At 39.0% G+C, this 19,598-nt stretch overlaps 1 protein-coding gene across 1 annotated transcript in view; it reads right to left on the bottom strand.

The window, feature by feature from the left end:
• Positions 1 to 19,195, bottom strand: part of LOC110457780 — a 58,681-nt gene extending 39,486 nt beyond the window's left edge. The window contains exon 1 of the mRNA XM_021509178.1: positions 19,051 to 19,195. Within this exon, the coding sequence (XP_021364853.1) occupies positions 19,051 to 19,131 (81 nt within the window). The 5' untranslated portion in view covers positions 19,132 to 19,195. The remainder of the gene's footprint in view (positions 1 to 19,050) is intronic.
• Positions 19,196 to 19,598: the final 403 nt, after the last annotated feature.

The following is a 19,598-nucleotide window of genomic DNA, read 5'->3' as shown; positions in this document are numbered from 1 at the left end:
CAGAAATTGGATCGAACGAGTACAAGTGATAGACAGACTTAAAAGGTAGTGTGATCTCTGTTAATACAAATGTACGAATCACGTACTTCATTGTGTCTGTAGGAAACCATGTTCTAACTCTCTAATTTGATATATGTTTTCTGCAATAAGGAATTTCGATCTCTCAGGAAGGTCAGCGAGACCTGATTTAAGTCACATGGCATTTGGATATATTGGTGAGAGGTAGGTGACATTTGGAGATATTTTGAGACATTTTGTAACAGCATAAGGTGACACGACCTTCAAAGAATCCATAGCAAACTGTTCAGAACCTTCATCTGTACATAAACTTGTCAGTACACGTCCAACATTAGCCTGCCGAGAAGCTGTGTAAGTGAGAGGTCGGGGTACGGTATAGTGGGGAGCAGCCTTCTAACTGTCTCCTACATTACAGATTTACTTCCCTAAACCATCACGAACACTATAGATAACGTAAATCCGGCCAATCAGTGTGCGAGTTTATACACTGTACAGGGTAGATCTTTCCCTTGTAAGGTCATCATGACAACAAGTGACGTCACTGGCATTGTCCTGTCACATCCATGCGTAATGCCTTTGGTTAGCCGTCCACGAGTCATGTTTTACGATCTGCCAAAGACCAGGTCACGAAGGTTTATGATTCGTTGCAATTTGAAAAGCTGAAACCTCGTTCTGGAACACAAAACCAGGCATGCATACGATGACGTAAAACGCACGAAAAACGAAAATGCGACTGACACAAAATAAATTCACGTTTAGATATCTTTAGGTACTTTCTATATCGATTAGTTCGTAAAGGAAATATTCATTTTATATTGTAAATTGCAAACGCATTTTTGCTATACTATTTTTGATATTGCATCTAAAAAACTATTTCATTCCATTGTTAGAGAAAGAAAACCTGTATGCATGGCCTTGATTCTTGAACATAATTACGACCAGGAATGTTTATAACTTTGTATATGTCCCTACAACGAGATAGGTGTAGAATTTTCATGTGCGTTTTACTATCTCCGCATCGTTAATCCAAACGAGAACGTTGTCGGAGATGGTCAGAACCGGTCAAACTACAGCCCTATCTGACACTTAGGCCTTACATCAAATACGAACTGCTCCCCGAAGTCCGCGGTCGCGTGTTCTACGCGCTCTTATCGAAGACATCATCCAAATGTGAGGCGCCAAAGGGTTTGTTTCATCGGTTTGCTACTGAATGAGATATGTAGAATCGAAAATATCGAGTTTTGATAGTGCTGTGCTATTTCTTATTTTTAACTAAGCAGGCATACATATGTTGGGTAAAATGTTGAAACTGGTTTCAAACCATCAGAGAATGTGCAGCAGTAATCAACAGGAAATTAATGACGCGACATGCCCACGCACATGCTCAAGAGCTGCACCTTGTTCAATAAATTTTCCCGAATTAAATTCATACACAAGGTTTTAAGTTTGTAATTTTGTCATTATGTTCTCGTTGATCGATTTTCAGGAAACATTACGTATGAGTTTCCTTACGGCTGTAATTCCTCTTCAAATTTTAAAAACTACACAAAGGCGATTGAAAAATATATAAATTTAATAACAATGATGCAAAAAATAAAAAATTAATAATAATAAGTAAATAAAAAATGATAAATAGATAAATAATGAAATATTGCGTATTAAAATAACGGAATATTCTCTATCAGAATTTAAATTTTCGTTTGTTTTCAGTAAAATTCGGCGAAGGAAAACATAACACTCGTGTACATAAACATCGTTTATGACGTCATAATTGTATTTATCACTTTCCAACGTTGTTCAATGTACACGAACTTAAAGCTAACTACTGTCGACCTTACTCTAAGTGAGATCCCATCACTGTGCCTATAGGGTTTTCATTATCACTCAGCGATACTACCAGGAGGCCATGGTCAGATTTTTATGACATTTGTTCAATTCCCGGTATCACAGGAATCTAAATGAATTGACTAATGTTTCTGACGTGCCATATGCTACAAGCTACGGGTAAACAATCACAATCTCCCACAACGCAGGACGGACGGACGAACCATATATGACCATTATGCAAAAAGCAATCGAATCTGGTTCGGACAAATGTTTGAAATGGTCGGAAAACATTCATACTCCCTCAAGCGTCCTGTCTATTCGATGTTTTTATGGAAACAGTCGGATCGATTCGGAAAGTAATGGAGTGGGTTGATGTCATTATTCCCAATCCCCAAGTATTGGCTGTGCACTTGACCATAAACACTTAATAAGTTACAAAGAACCTCGGACACATGTCGGATATTTGGTAGAAGTGTCCCGAGATAAATTAACCATTAGATCTTATCAAAAGCGACAAACACCAATTTAGTTTCCATCTGACTGGACGTTTTAGTACAAAGATCACTCAAGATATGTAGAACAAGGCTAGAGCTGTCTTGTGATCCCTTCCTTTAGAAGGGTCGTACCGACGGAACCTATACCATATATAACATCATCTATCGTTACATTAATATCTTAATTGAACTGGGAGGAATTGATTAAAGACACCGAATCCTCTGTTGACATTGCACTGTACAATAACGGGCCCAGACTGAGCAGCGGGGATAACACACTCCACTTACGCCAACTTTGTCCGTGTATATTGCGTTATGTAATTACTAATAATGAGACGAAGCAGGGGAGGCAGACATCGGGAGAACCGTCCATTAGACGGGTCGAGCTTGTTTGATCGACCGGAAGAAAGAACAGTTCAGCTGCAGCTATCTATGGTTCCTGTTGCGGTTTAACCAATATGCACTGATCGAACCATTTTAACTGAAAGCACGCCACTCTGCATCTAAAATTGACAAATTGTTCATGAAAAATAACCCGTGTAGACTTCAATATAGACCGTTTCATCAATATTGACCAGTACCGATTTCCAGGAATTTTCTTTCCCACTATGTGCATCTAGGATACAGAGGAACTGTGTTCAGTAAACCAATTGAGTTGATTAATCGTATATTTTAGGCACAAGTCTTTCACGATGCTTCAGTTGCACACGTTTTCGATAAAATGTGAATTATTTCCGTGTATGTCAAGAAACAAGGGGAGAAAAGGAACCACCCTTACTGTTTCTTTAAAGAGCAGCTGCACGTTTTTTTTTTTTTTCAATCGTCAGCGCTAATCAAGAATGGTCCAACGACTTTCTGGAAAGTGCAGAACCATATGACATATATCTGCAGACCTCTTAATGCAATCAAACTGTCGCCGCTAGCAGAGCTCTTAATGTCATCAACACGACCAATAAGGTATATATCACGAGCGTTCCAGATTTATGTTTCTCTTCCTTTTATATTTTAAAGAGTGCTACTCTTTCTGAGTCATTAGACAACAGGTCGACGGAAGATCAGACTGTGCAACAGCGCACTCTCACAGACTTGCATTATCAATACACATCAAATGCTGTGGAGATGTAGAATCTAAACACCTCTAGACATGTTCGCTTTGAAAGCAAACTTTGTATATACAAATAACCGTTATCGTTAGTGCTTGTAAATTGTATACAGTTCCGCCGCTGAGATCCACTCGGAGGCGCCGCTATCAGCACATCAGAGAACCTCATTAGCGTGCTATAGATATATCACTACATAATCGAGAGAGGAATGTAACCATTGCAAATTTGAATTAATCCTCAGGCTCCTCATGCGTACGTACCTGTTCGCATACATGTATCATTTAACGAGGTTTTGATTATTTTGGCCTGCTATACATATGACTAAACATTAAAATGAGTTATTTAAAAGATCGCGGAATGTCAATATGAACGCTGCTTTTGCTATAATGAGGTTTGGAATATTGTGATGCTTGGCGCAGAAACACAAAGTATTTGTAATATCTGCTTAACTTAAGAAATATGATTAACAATTCTATTGTACTCGCTTGTACCACTTGGTCCCGCTGTGTAATCCCTGAAGAGAGCTGAACCTCGATGCCAACAGTTATATGTTATTATAAACATGTAAATGTCAAGTACGTATAACGTCTGACGTAGGTTGGTTCGCTATATCACCAGTGTGAACTTGCTTGCGTTTGCGAGGCCACAATGACACACAGGATGTTTACGACTACACAAAAACTTCACTTGTTGAAACCCCTTCTATTTAATTTGATGTGTGAGAAAGAAATCGAAAATGATAACAATATATTTTAGGTAAGAATGACCATCACTTTAATAAAATCCTGAGGGTATTATAATCGATTGTTTTACGGTAACAGCGTTACAGAACGTTATGTAACTAAAAACACATAAAAGAAATATATTATTTATATAAAATGAAATAGAGTACAACATCATTTGCTAATTGTGTCGGCAATTTATAAATATGTAATATTTTTGCTGGCATTTTATTCCAATTGACTATTTTAAACAGTAACGAGTACGAAATATTGAAGTTTCCGTCGGTACTAAACGACATGTACACTGGTATTCCAGTAACCTATAATCGTAAACCCATACATTTTAAATATTAAAACTCATATAAACACCGTTATATTTCAGAATCTCAATTAGCCCGTTAACGGGTGCACTAATTACATCCGGTGCGATACACACCGTTTGTGACAATGCACCTTTTACACTTCAGACGGCTGAAAGAAACTGCTTAAATATTTAAATGGTTTTGGTCACGGTTAGTGATTATGGCATGCATTTTATTATGACAAAAAAAGCTGAAATCGAATGCTTTAGGTTATGCAAATTTTGGAGTTTGATATTCTTTGAGTTGGACTTTAGCATGCTATGGGTTATACGGCAAGGCTTTGGAATTGAAAACAACGTGTCAGTAATCATTAGTGATAATCATTTTGGATTTATTATCAGAAATAAAACTGTTTTAATGTCAGATACTACACATCCATGGACCAGTGAATGGCAAACTTTACTATGTACATAAATGGAATTCAAATTAATCAAACACTGACATAAAGTTAGATTTAGCATACATATATTGATCTGAATTAAAAATTAATAATATGCGGTGTGTATATATATAGTATAACTTCTGTTTTGTTCATTTTAAAACTAGTACTATTGCAACTGTATAATATGTGGATGGAAATTAGAAAATAGTCTTATCTTTGTTTGACATCAATAGCCCGCATGAACATGTTTTTTATTTATTATATTGACTGATATATAGGTCATTGCGTATATGATCACGTGACCAAATATCGGCGCCCTGCCGGTAATACATGTACTGTACGTATGGTACTAATCCTCTTCTGTTGCGAGGGAAATCCCCACTTAGTGCTACAATGGGAGATAACTGTCAAGTCATGATGGCATAAATGTCCTCATTGACACCTGTCGCACATTGTGTGTTTAAATATTTTATGGGATGAGTTGTAAGCACGATATCAGTGTCGCGACTATGCTGAATAACCTTCTCAACGGGGCAGACATTTTAAGCGGCATGAGAGTACGTCACAAGAGACAGATCCGGGCGGTTCAGTGACCTTCAAGGAGGTCAGTTGACAATGGAGGAACTATGGCCAGGGGATAATCTGATAGGATGACACGTAAGGCTTTGAGATCTGCTGAGTAAGCTTAAGCCTATACTCACATCATAGAAATGGTTTAGATTGAAGGATTTGTATCGCTTTTTACCAAAACATATGGCCGATCGACAGCAATAAATCCTGTTCTCACTAATGTGTAACGCGCCCGATATTGTAAGGGACAGAAATTTATGGTATATAATATTGCGTGTGTTTCAATCCTGACGATATTGCCACAATTTCTATCACACTAAATAGCCTGATTGTCATCGAATACTGAAATATAGTCTCGTAAAATAACGGATAAATGAAAAAGCGAGATATCGCCACATGGATCGAGCCCAACCATGGTGTCCCTAATTCTGCTACATACAATCCTAATATTCGTTTTTACCCTATCGTACCATACATCAAACTATTACGCTACGGGAGATGGCGATGTTGTAAAGCCACAATGCCACATAACATCACCTTGAATGAATGATGTTATGCGAAATATCAATTTCATACTGCAAATTATGTAAAATCCCATCGACAGAGTTATATTTATTCGTGTTAAGCCTCGCGGGATTTGCTCGACATCAGCTGTAGTTGTATGGGCGTGTTTCTGCATCACTAGAATCATCGTCATCGGTTGTAATCATACATCATTCCAACTGTCACAAACCCAAGCGTCTTGGAGATACCTAACGAAGCTGAAACAATTGTTGCAAACAAGCTGCTATAACGCAACATGACGGTGACTCGGGTTGCAATTAGATGGAAATATGGCGAACTTCCGTTTTTCAGCGTCAAATCAAGTAAGGAAATAAAGAATAGACAACACATTGCAGAAACACAACTTTGCATATACACACCATACCAGGACATTAGAGGGGAGATGTAAATCTCGGATCTAACGCCGTCGGAGGAAATAGCCTAATATAAGGAAAATTGACTGCAATTAGCTTTTAAATCATATGTATTTGACATTGCTTACTTCTAACAAGCTCAACGTGTTAGCGATTAACAACACATTGTGTAACAGGATGTGAAATATTGCTTAATTACAATCACGTTTAAACGGGATTTTAAGAAGTGCGAATAGAAACAGCGCTTTCTTATAGCTTGAACTAGACTGTGCACAATGGCAAATTGAAAGCAGATGTCTATTTATGTCAGCGTTTTTCAGTGTCAAAAGAAATAAATATGTAAGCATATGAAGTTGTTAGCACAGAAATGTATAACGCAATTCAGGGCAAACGGCCGCGGATATTAGATAAATAATAAAAAAGGCGAATGCATGTTTCACTGATAAGAAAGGCCTTTGTTGCTCACATACATTTTTTGTATCATAAATGGGTGTAAATTGAAATAGTGTCGCCGTTATTTGCTCCTCATGCTCGTTCGTTTGTACAATAAATAAATGTATTGTCGAGATAATAGAAAACTGATGGCAGGACTTTGTAGTAACAAGTAACCTTAACTCGTCGATTACAACTAAACCTTTTCAAAACGAAACAGAAACTGTCTGATAGCAGTTCATAATTAAATAGATTTAGGTTAAGGACGCCATCGTTGTGGAAAACTTGCATATCCTGTTTCATCAAACGGGATCCATGTAACAATGAATTAAGTATCGGAGATATAGTTCCTGCGTTGCCACGTGACAGGAAGTGATTTGTATGGCGGTTGGTCATAGCTCATCGTTGCATGTCAAAACGGAGGCTTGTCATGCAATGTTTACAAGCTAGAATGAAGTAGTGCCCATTAGTGACGTCATAGACAAGTACATGTATCAAGCTATATATTAATCCCTTTGATATTTAAATCCGCCATCAAAATACACTGTTATTTGAATCTGAAGGCATCCACCCTTTTTTTCAAGACGAGAAGAGGGATGGATAAAATAACGTCGGTTCCAAATTTAGAATAACACATGAATATGTTTGAAGCAAATACTAGATACAGTTATTATTGCTTTCGTCCAGTTACTTGATGTTCCCTAAAACGTTTACCTTATGATCCCCAAGATGGACAAAGGCGCTGGTTACTATGATTTGCATATATTACGGAATGGTTATTGACACTCGGAGAATAAAATTAAAAAAGGCTCTGCCGTGTGCCAGACTAAGGAAAGTTTTCATAAATACATTTATTAAAATCTACATATAAAGTGGGCAAATATGTTATCTAAAATCGTTACCTATCGGAGTAAAATGTTAAAAACTATTTAAATATACATACTAATCAGATCCATATCATTCCAAACAAAAACACGAATATGAAACAGAACCAAAAAATCGATCGAAAAATAATATTCGCGGAATTTTCTGCTACCATAAGCGACGTCTAAAGTTGTTGCTACATCAAACATATGTATGGATATGGATAGCTCAACACAAGTTTTCCTATAAATCTTTGTTCGGCAACGCTTTCTAAAAAAGCCCAAATCCGTCAAAGAAAATTGTCTACAATATATAAACAAAGGAGAAAGAACTATAAATACGGAGCGTTTTATTGCTTAGAAAAGGCAGCAATTTCTTCGGCGGGCAATGTAAAAGGTTTAAGACAATAAAACATAGAAACATACTCCACATTTAAATATAATCGAATGCTGCTGTCTCTATAGAATGGCGTGAACTGTAGATGTCTCTGTAGCTCTCTTGTCACGGAGGCAAATTCGGGTATCAATAACTCCAGGTTATGTTTTTCTAAATGCATCCAGTCAAATGGGTTGAGGTCGTGTGCGTTCCTTTGTAATGTCTTTCACGTCAAGTTGGTACATGTAAGAAAATATGTCACATGTAGAGCAAGGGCATGCTCATTAGTTCATCTTATAGTACAACAGACAGAAATGGCGGGACATAGAAACTGGTAATATGACCAGAAATGGCCAAAATGGTAGAGGAGGGTTCCTAAGACTGAATACATCAGACTTTCATACCATTATCGTAGCCCGCATATGTGGAAAACATATTAAGTTTGATTTTAATATGTTATTCACGTCAGCATAGCGGATTATAATACCATCCTTCCTGGTAACGATCTGGCAACAGTGCTGTGCCCTTAGGAGTCAGATTTCTTGCGAGGACGTGAGACCCGCTCAAGTAAGCTGGTAGTGGTATAAATGGGCAATGGGGCGGGTCATATCCCCATGGAGGCAAACTGCGCCACCTTTACGCCGAAAGTTTTCAGAAAAGTGTATAATTATGTTTCAAATAGACACTATGTCTGCGGCACGACAAGGATTTTAAATATCGGTATATTTTTTCTAGAAGAATTGAATAAAATAGTATTGATTGAGCACAGCACATGTTTGGACTACCGAACACGAATTCTTATACAAAACGCCTCGACCCTCCGTCAGGTTTTTGTCGTTCGTTCCGCTCTCGCGAGACTCTCACTGGGTCTCGTTCTCCCCAAGGAGCAGACGACATGAGCGGGACAAAACGAGATATTGCGGGGTGACAGCAGCAAGTGACACCAATGAACCCAGAGGATGAAGATTCGTTGTTGTCCACGCCAGATCGTATTAGAGGCCTCACGGTTTTTCTTTGATTTGATTTCGCAGATGAAAACAGAGTCATTTAGATGTTAAAGAAGCTTATAATCAGCTCGACTCCCGCTAATGTATGTGACAATAGAAGATATTTTTCGCTGGACCGGCGTTTCCCGTCACTAGTAGATGTTAGAAACCCGTAATGAGGGAATCAATGGTACATAAAGGTCGCATTATTAAGCGTTCGAGAACTACACAAGTCTAGTCACCATGTTATCTTCCGTGTATATAAAGGTAACCAAAACCTTAAAGGGGTACTGCCCGTGGATCGACAGGGTTAACTCCATCAATGTAGCGGAATCCTTTGGTAGCCACGTGTATTGATTGCCAGGCTAACCTAATTATTAAGTTCGCTATCGTGGGCACTTGTAGATTATTGGGAGAGAGAGTCGAGTTGAATTGCACTCCCGAGGAAGCTGAATGTGAATTAACAGACAATTAATGAAGTTGTAACTGATGAAATGGGCAGGGAATAAACCATTACCGTGTGTGTTGGTTTCTAATCTCGAAAAGCGTTGATGTTAAATCAGCGAACCTAGCAGAATGTCGTTAGTCGGTAATGAGAGAGCGTCCTATTTACGGAGACACAGTGATGTACCTGACGTCAGATGCAAGGTCGTCGTGTGTGCTTCCCGTCATGTGACACTGTATCTAGCTATATCCGAAGTCAAAACAAGGGTATTTATGAGGCGTACTACATGTACATGGAGCGTCTTCATGGTGAGTCTTGACACGAAACTGTAATCAATTTTTCCAATGACGGACCTGCATGCAATGATTAACACTTTCACTGTCCCATGTTAAAGGAATTGTGGAGGTGAGGTTTTGTTCTAAGGACGGAATACAAAAACAGAAAAAGGGCTATTTCAAATACAGTACACTGTATTTGCATCTTTTAAAGGAACAGCCATTACTATTTTAAGGGTTCTTAAAACCCCCTTGTCATTCCTTCTAATTGAATTTTAAAGGACTATTTTGTATAAATAGTACATTAATATTTATTTATTCATTGCTGATAAAGACAAAGCTTGTTTTGCAAAAAACACATGACAGTGCTGTAATTGAATCGCCGACAATTATTAATCGACCACAGGTTAGAATTACCGCGCTAAACATTGCTGCATACGACGTCATCACTTTTAGAGTTGTTTATTTTATGTTATAAAATGAAACCCGAAAAAGTCTATCAATTAAAAAAGGTGCAAAATAAGAACTGATTGTTTCGATTTAATGAGTGATTTCTACCAGCGTCATTCCACATCACTGAACTGTCAAGTACAAACTGGACGGGAACTGATGGCGGTGTAAACGCAGTAAATGTCACGCTAGGACCAAGGTCAATCAAAACTGACCATCGCATTTAAAGTAAGGGTAATGAATGTCGAGTTTATCATTAATCATTCTCTAAGCTAATAAATCTCTCCCATAAGTCGAGTCACGTTGACCCTCCGACGACTGACCAGCATCGCGTCGGTAATCATGCGCGACACTTGACATGCATGCGATGCGGGTACGGTTCATTACGTAAATCCCGAATACACGTCGCAGTGTCCACCCAGTCAACTTTTCAGTCTCATTGACCATAATGACATTTTGATTTATGCTAAAGCATCGGCGAATTGGCAATGGCCTTTAAGTCTGGACATGTGTGAAGGCGATTTGAATTTAAAATACCCTGACTGCATGGGTTTAAATGCAGTGTCATTAACTATTAGCTGGCCAATACTTCGTGCCAAGTCGAGATGGCCGTTAATGGCCGCCATGTCGGTCTGAGGCCAGACATCATACGTTTAAACATGTAAATAGGGCTAGTGTAAAACGTTTCTCTGCAACATATCCACACCCACCCTGTATATCACGTGATCCAGACGAATAATAACGGACAGCAGCAGAGGTATGGGGTACGTCACGACATAATAGAATGTACTGTAATGGCACGTATGGTCTAGTGTCAAGTCATCTAAATGTTATTGCCATTGTATATGTCCCTGTCGCTATAGTCTACGAAGCTGTTAACATAAGTAACGACATATATAATCCAATCTATGTATGCACTGACTTGGCCTTGCCTGGTATAAACGTCTGGCGGATTTCTGTTTATTGTTCACGAAAGAGAATTATACGAGGTACAATATTTGTGTGAGTTTGATAAAATGCTGATATATTGCAGACAAATTCGAATAACGAGTACATCTGACAAGTCAGGACAGTATAAAGAAACCTTCTAAAAGACGTCTGCTCTTTAATAAATAAAAAAACCTCTATATATTGATAGACATTTGTATACACGCTGCTCTCCTGATGTCCATCCAATAACCCGTATGATCACTGTACGTCTTCCATCCTTTCTTGTCGGACTTCCATTACGCCAATGTGTAATAACACATCTCCTGTGGTCGTTAGGTACGCGCTGAAATGGACATGATGTGTAAGGGGAAATTGTATACGGTCATTAATTATCGGGGTCTCTCGTTTCGCACTGCACTACTGCGATATTGAATAGGCCTAATTGATCTATATCGATAGAAATATTAGGATAATTGAATACCTGCTGTGGAAATGACCTAAGCTCGCCATTCGTGGCATTAATTGGTTTAGACAGACGTTCAGCTTGAGAGAGTAACATACATTGTAGGTTACTTGTATATCTTTCCGGTGTGTCACAGTATAATACAGGCGGCATGTATATTGTAACCTTAAAAAACACGAAGTACGTCGGCGATGAAAAGTGTCGATAACTGACAGATAACGAAAACCACTCCATCAATTTTATTTCAAAGCCAGACGAGTTCAAAAATAATTTTGAAATTAATAATTCACGAAATTGTCTGTAATCGATTTTGACACGAAACAGAGATTAAAAAAAATAAAAACGTTTTTCACTTTCGTTCCTTAAAAAATCACTTCTACATGTATTTAAAAGTGAAGATTTATAGCTACCGTTTTATGTTGACATCGCCAATTGATCACTGGTTGTCAGCAAAATTGATTTCGTATTAAAATAATTGTGTATTCTGCAGATAGCGCTCTCGTGATACGGTAGTGTAGACATGTCGTAATGACAGCCAGGGCACCACGGACAGCGGAGAGAGTTCACAACAATCATGCTGAACATTGCTGTCAAACATTTTATCTCCACAATAAAACACTTTTTCTCTAATGGTTTTTGTTGTCCCTCGTTTTATTGAAACAAATGTTTAAAAACTTGAGTGAGATAACAGACGATGTCTGTGCTTTTTAATGGCCAAACTGATTTTTAATAATTTTTTTCTTATTCAAATTATAATTATTATTGATTTCTCTAAGTTTATTAACCCGCTAGAGGGGCCCTGGCTACAACCTTGAGTAGCAGCAACCATTGATCCGTCAAAGCGAGGCCGGCCTTGGGCGCCTGCAGGTCATACGGTGATGGCGGTAATCTGTGTGATTAAAACTGCAATCAATATTCTCCTGATAAAGAGAACACCGAATTCCAGACCTATGCATACATGAAGAATTCGTAAACAAGGAAATTGCATATGTTAGTTGCCTAGGCAGAAGGTCTGTTCCGGATTGAATTACCCGAAAATATGGAGAATGTTACTTTTTTTAACGAATTACATGTATCGATATTAACTGTGTAATAAAATATAAAAATAGGCCCTCATATATTTATGTAACACGCAGCGCCGGATAATAAAATTTGCGACTACACATGTCTCTCAATCTAAATATCGGAGGATTAGGTTGATTTGCTCAATCTTATAACAATTTTATCGGAGAGGGTTCGGCATCTGGGCGTCTCTGATCGACGCGATCACGTTCCTCAGGGACATAGCATCAGTGACCAGGGTTCGAGTCACCATTCAGTTATAGTAGTCCCTAAGGGTGGACTTGCGCAATCGCGGAAATTTACTCTCCAATCAGCCCCGGGAATTAACACCTGGAACTGTGTTTGTGTGATCAGTGACTTCACTTTACATGCATGAACAATCTCTTCCGGGTGTGAGAACTTTAACCCTGATTTCCCCTGATAACACTTGCATCTTCTTACCGCTTACCCGGGGGACGGGGTTTACAACAGCCCCCACCCAACGGACTGTGTACAAACCGATAAAACGTCGGAATCGAAAATTGTCCATGCTTTACTCCAACGACTTGAAACTTTTGACCCAATCTAATTAAAATTATATCTTCACATCGCTCCCGTTTACTACCATTACAGGATGTTACCAATGTTCTACCATCTTCTACTAACAAAAGTGTCATAAATATTTAAACAGATAGCGTTTTACACTGTTCGTGTGGAATAAGAACACACTCGAACATAGAGTTACTATTCACGAAACATTGCCAACTTACACCAAGGACAAGACTAGGAGGGTGCCGTGATGTCATACATGTACTTTCATCAAGTTGTACTTTACCGGAGCGTGATACCAGCCTTCTGTGGCCAGTCTATAGGAAGCAGGATGTTTATACGAAGGAATTGGAGTAGCCAACATAGCACGTTAGTTAATGAAATGAGCAAACAAGTTACCGACATACACAAATTACCAGTAAATAGTATATGTCCACACAATTAAATAGCCTTGCCTAACTGCAATTATATGTACAGTTAGTATAGGTACAAAGCTTGAACAAGCAGTATCATTATAATCATTATAAAAAAAGCTATGGTATATATACATATATGGGACGCTGAAAACGTGTGGCCGTTATTGTTATAATACCACTTCATATTTGTTTCTGCTCGAACGTATAGACCACGCACTGCAGGCTGTCGCTACATCTGCATTACGGCAACATACCACACATATCGCGACAAGAAATGTTTAAACCGTGTAACTAACCAACATACATGGGCTACGTCATGCATGCTGTCGCATAATCCCGTACTCCATATCTTTCGGAGACTCAGACACTTGATATGTATATGATCAGGGATTCCATATTAAATCCCTCGAGGAGGTGTGACAGTAATTCTGCCGCCTTTGTCACGAGCTAATTTTAGGCCTAATGCTATCGCGTGGTGCTAATACAAAGCGCGTGCACTCATAATTGGATTATGAACGGTCAAGATGGGTTTGTCGATACGATAAATATTCTATTTTTTTCATCATCCCCCGACATGGCTTTGGTGTTTGGGGAACCTAGCTAAATTAAATATCATATTGGAGGGAAATGCTTTCTGTCAAAGCAGTTCCTTTGTTATGTATAACATAACGTATTGCTATTTACACGGAATGGGAGAGTTTATTACTAGCCACATACCAATTAGAGTCTCTTTGTGTATGCGGGTGGGTTCAGCTCAATGAAAAAAGTTATGGGGGAAAATGGGAAAATAGCACTGACAAACCTATCGGTTGTCACAACATGAGCAGCAGAGCCGGTCACCGTGCTAATTGCTTGCTTTACGAAGTCTCATCACCTCTCCCAACACACCAACAAGGCTTTGTTCTGGCCGGACCCATGGAGATAATTAATATCCCTAATTAAAAGCTGCAATTTGGTTGCCCCTAGCTGCTCTGTTCATTTCGGTTGCCTCACGCGTGCAGCGCTATATTGTTGCGTGTGCATGTCCCAGTGCCCGGTGGGCTCGCGCCAGGACCGGGAAGTGTTACGCAGCACAGACGAAACGACGGCTGGTCGTCCGTAACAAACACAGCCAGATGTATAAATAAGTCACAGATGTGTTAATAAACTTGTATTCGACTCGTACATGTACCTTCTTACACTGTACAGCCGAAATTTGCAAAGAACACACAGGACGCTGTGTATATTTACTTCTTAGACGCTGGAAAAGTAAATGCTTCTTTTAGAACACAGCACCATCGGAGAGAAAATGTTGTAGTGAGTAGTACATTTATGTTTAGAGTATGGGAGGAGGGGAGGTGAGGGAGAGAGTAGGAATGCATCGCTGCCAAACAGAAGGACCTGAAGCAGGCTTCTGGTGCTGTCCTGCAGTCACTGTTACAGAAATACGCTGCGAATGCACGGCCGACAAGCCCCAATCCTCGCCTGCCAGAAATAATCACCACAACCCCCTAGTTGTAGACAATGCAGGTGCATTTCGCGTCACTGCACTGATGAACGTCGCGTCGATTGTTTTACAGGAGATAACACTCCTGACACCCGGGCTACTTCTGTCCGATATATGTCAGTTCTCTCAACTAGAAATATTTGTACGGCCGGAGATACGGTACCCAACTTCTCACAAGGTATATATATATGCTTTTTAAAACCTCAACAATAGGTGAACTGTCTCTTAAATGCCATTTCGCTACGTTGTAATCAAATTGACGGCGTCAATTCATCAGGACACTCACATGGTGACAGCTCAACTTACAAAACAAGTTAGCGTTTTACGACCAAACTTCGATCTCATTGAGGCAGTACAATCTACGTTGCTTCAGCTGGCATCCACTGATCAGCGTGTCAGATGTTAGCGATCAAACGCTGAGCTAACGTTCGTGTTTACTATGGCCAACATATGTGTGGACATGTATATGACACATGTAAATAATGAACATTAAGGAATTATAACCTCTCACTATTTATATCTCTCTAGATCGGAATACATATGTGAGGCTAATTAAAAGCCGCTGACCTGCGTTCCCTCGCATGTTAACAAAGCTGAAGATGCCCCTGAGCTTACGTATACATTATGCATGATCCTGCTGTGTTTACTGCATAACAAACAACTGTTTATTGGGAATTAAAACCCTATATATAAAAGTTTCGCTCATCCTTAGTAATATCTGTTTGAACTCTCCTGAACCCTGTTGCTCCTTGTTCGTGTGTTATTTAATTCTAAAACGGAGACGGAGGCACGCTGATGCGGACTATTTGTATTTGTCGGTAACTATCTAAAATTGGATTAAAATACACGCTACTCATTTGATTACACGGTATGGTTACCGAAAGAACAATTCAACATCTCCCTTCCACGATATTTTAAGAAGTTCAAATGTCTAGAATTAATTCAATTTGTGGCGTTAATCTCTGTCCTGTGGTGTTCTGGCGCTTCTTGCGCGTGTAGACATTTATTTGGCAAATAAGTAAACGGAGAAAAAAGGCGTGTGAGACTTGTAAATAATAGACTGAGTGTTAATACGACGTGTTACTGGTTATTCTACTGAAGTATGTGTCGTTCTTAGGACGCCGGTAGCGACATCAAACAATTTATTTACCCAGTCATCGATCTGTAAACATTACTAACTAAACAACAAAACGGACCCGGTGAAAGGCGCCGGAATCTTCTATTGACTTTCTGACATCAGATGTTTATACAGAGGATAAATTGAAGGGTTATTTAATCATGTGAATTGAGATATACCAGACCAGAAACCGTAGAACAATAAGATTAACAGCTTGAAGTGAAAAACGTATAGAAAGACTTTCACTAAAGTTTAAAACAGCACACAATGTAAATAACGCCCCGGTCGATTATCGGCATATCGATTTCAAATATATTTATTTTTTAACAATTATGAGGACGATCAACTCTTCGAAATAATAGCATACATAACGAAAATCGATTTCTCAGTTTTACTTACTATTCAACACGTAATTGTGTATTCACAGCATTCCGATATTAGAAATACATTTCCAACTTGTACAGGTCAATTTCATAATCTATAACCTTGACCTTATGTTCTATTTACAATAATAGGAATAATAAGGATATGGTATTACAGAGACTGTATTTATCTTATCCGATTCCACTCCTTATGAAGTGTTAAATCTCCGTGAGACTTAAGGCATACCATTACTATACAAAGGCATAACAAAAACTGAGATTGTTTTTGTCAGATTCGTTTTCTCATCTTATAGGGTGTTTATCTCTCTCACTGTTATTACTAAAGACCCTATATAAAGAATATATTGTATCTAAATAAATCTTGAAATACACAATACACCCATTCATCCAGATCACTCCTGTGGCCCGGACTTTGTAAGACAGGTTTACTTTGCCTTGTTAGCGGCCTAATCACCCAGGCCCCGTCTCCTACTCAGAACGATGAAGCTTTGCGGACGACATATTTTATTTACATGTAGTACCATTTAGTTGAGTACTCTAGGTCCTTTTTATATTTCTCTACACAAAGACGCTCAATAAAAATTCATCTGTACCTCTGTCTTTGTGAAGGCTATTTGAGACGTTTGCGAAAGCTATCGACGTTATACTACATTGACCGTGCCTTCTTGTAAATATCAACGATTGGACAATCGCATTTTCAATCAACGGCCTAAAGGGTTTTGTCACATTTATAACAGCGTGCCGAAGTGGTCAAGTTTGATCAAAGATTCAGATATGAGCCCCTTCGCCCTTTGTGACCTTAGTCTTGTTTAAAAGTAATACTTCGGCGGTATGGTGACATACATTGGAAACCCGAAACGATGTCGATAGAGGCTCAACAATCTTTTCATATCTGTTATAGATCAAAGCGTTTGAAATCCTTTCAATTTAGCCCCTTCTTGAATTTAATACCAGGTGTCAAAATAAGGGGCGTTTACGTTGAGATTCAGATAAATAGCAACGAATTCATTTTGCTCCGAGTTACTGTAATAAATGTTAGTTATGTCAGGCATGTGAACAATATAATCGACTTAAATACTCTAAATCGTCTTGTCAATATATCAGGGTTTTTTGACACTGTATCTAACACATATTTCGATGCACCGTCCATTGAACGTGATTATCGACATGTTCCTCTCAGAGACATGCGACAGCCGGAAGGGTTAGCGGTCCTCTTTAGCCCTAAATCTCCTCATCAACTCCACTTCCGACAGACAGGCACAATGAACTACTCGGCCTAACAACTCTCGCTCGTCTCGGGGTTGAATGGAGAAACAGAAAGACCCCCACCGCTCGTTCTCACCGGGGTATAGAATACATTGTCATATACAATTATAATTTCTTCCCGAAGACTAACCTTATTAGCTACAGGCCATCAACTTGTTTTCAAATATGACAACTTTTGACGAGAGCTATTGAGGATTTTTGTTTTATTTTTCAAGCAGTATTGTGTTGGTGTTTTTGTCTATAGTTATCGTCTGGCCTTCTCGTCAAATCTCCAATGTCACCCGCGAGAGATCTGTCAACATTCTGGTTCTTTACGATACTTCATGAAGCTAGATTGTAGTGAATTGACTGAAGATGAAAAGTTTTTTGACGTTTCAACTGTCAAGTTGAGTTTACCGTCGTGTTTATCTTAGCTGCCACAGGCAGTAGCCCATGCACCTGGCCTTACAGATGTACAACTCCACGCTACTGGGAGATAAGACGAGTTAGTGTGACCCGGGGGTCACGGGCACGTCCCCGGGGCTCACAACGCGGTCTAATGCTTGACCTAGCGTTCAATTATTTGTAAAAATAACCAACGCGGTAACGCTGTTTGACAAAGTTTGACGGATGTATATAAAAACACAGACAGTGTTTACACAAAAACTGCGACACCGACGGTGGTATAGGGGAATTTAGCATAGGCTACCCTAATGAGTGTTGATGTATATTAAATGTATGGTGTAAATTTAAATAACATGAAAGTCCCCGAGTAGCCTGTTGAAAGGGCTCCGTCACAGCGGAGGGCGACGAGACCAACTACGCTACTGTATGGGAAAAACAGGTGCTGTGTCGGCTTGGATCGACAGCGGATCCATGTAGTCAGATACACTTGTTTTCAAAGAAAACATAATTTAGGTTGACAAACAAAGCGATATTCCTTACATATTTCTGGTATCATTTCGAAGTTAATGGTACCCATGTGTGCAGTACGCTGACTATCCAAACGTTTACTACATGTAATAAAAGAAATGCCAATATCACTTTATATTTGTCATTTTTATGATCCCCTATATCAAGCCAAACGATATTTTTTTTCATATCCCCACTATAAATTTAATAAAACGTATCGCGGTGTCGATTTCATCGTCCTTTTTTGTTTTTTTGCAAAAGATATATAATGTGTGTTATTACCAACCTTAGCATCAATGACGACTTCTATGATAAATCCCATAGCGGCCAGGGTAAGTATCCGAACAGGGACATCTCCATATCCCATTACTATATGGTTCCATGAACGTATAATCCACACATAAATCTAGTTCCAAATGCTTAGGGAACTCTGGAATGTATATATAAAGGTTCTACATTCTAGGGCCATTGTCATATGCACAGAAGCCCTTATATTCCGTTATATTGATGTATTATTATACTTTACAAATATTTCGTTCACAAGACACGAACGTCAAAAGCATGTGTTACACCATGCTATACCTGCACACAATACAAGTTGAAGTAAGCCGACTGTCACAGATGGAGGTTTTTCACACACAAGTTAACCGTACTATCTCCAATACACGTGGTACAGGGACTGGATATGTCAACACTAGGTATGGGCGCTACAGTTGAGGGCGCACAGTAGTTATACGGCGCCTCTTCAGCTGTCCGGGACATAGAGGTAATTCCAGCTTTCATGTATAGACCCAGAGTGTCACCTCCCATGAACGTTTAATGTACCCATTTATA

This window comes from Mizuhopecten yessoensis, unplaced genomic scaffold, assembly GCF_002113885.1.
Source record: "Mizuhopecten yessoensis strain PY_sf001 unplaced genomic scaffold, ASM211388v2 scaffold9309, whole genome shotgun sequence".
NCBI lineage: Eukaryota > Metazoa > Mollusca > Bivalvia > Pectinida > Pectinidae > Mizuhopecten > Mizuhopecten yessoensis.
This window is presented reverse-complemented; position numbering and strand designations above follow the sequence as displayed.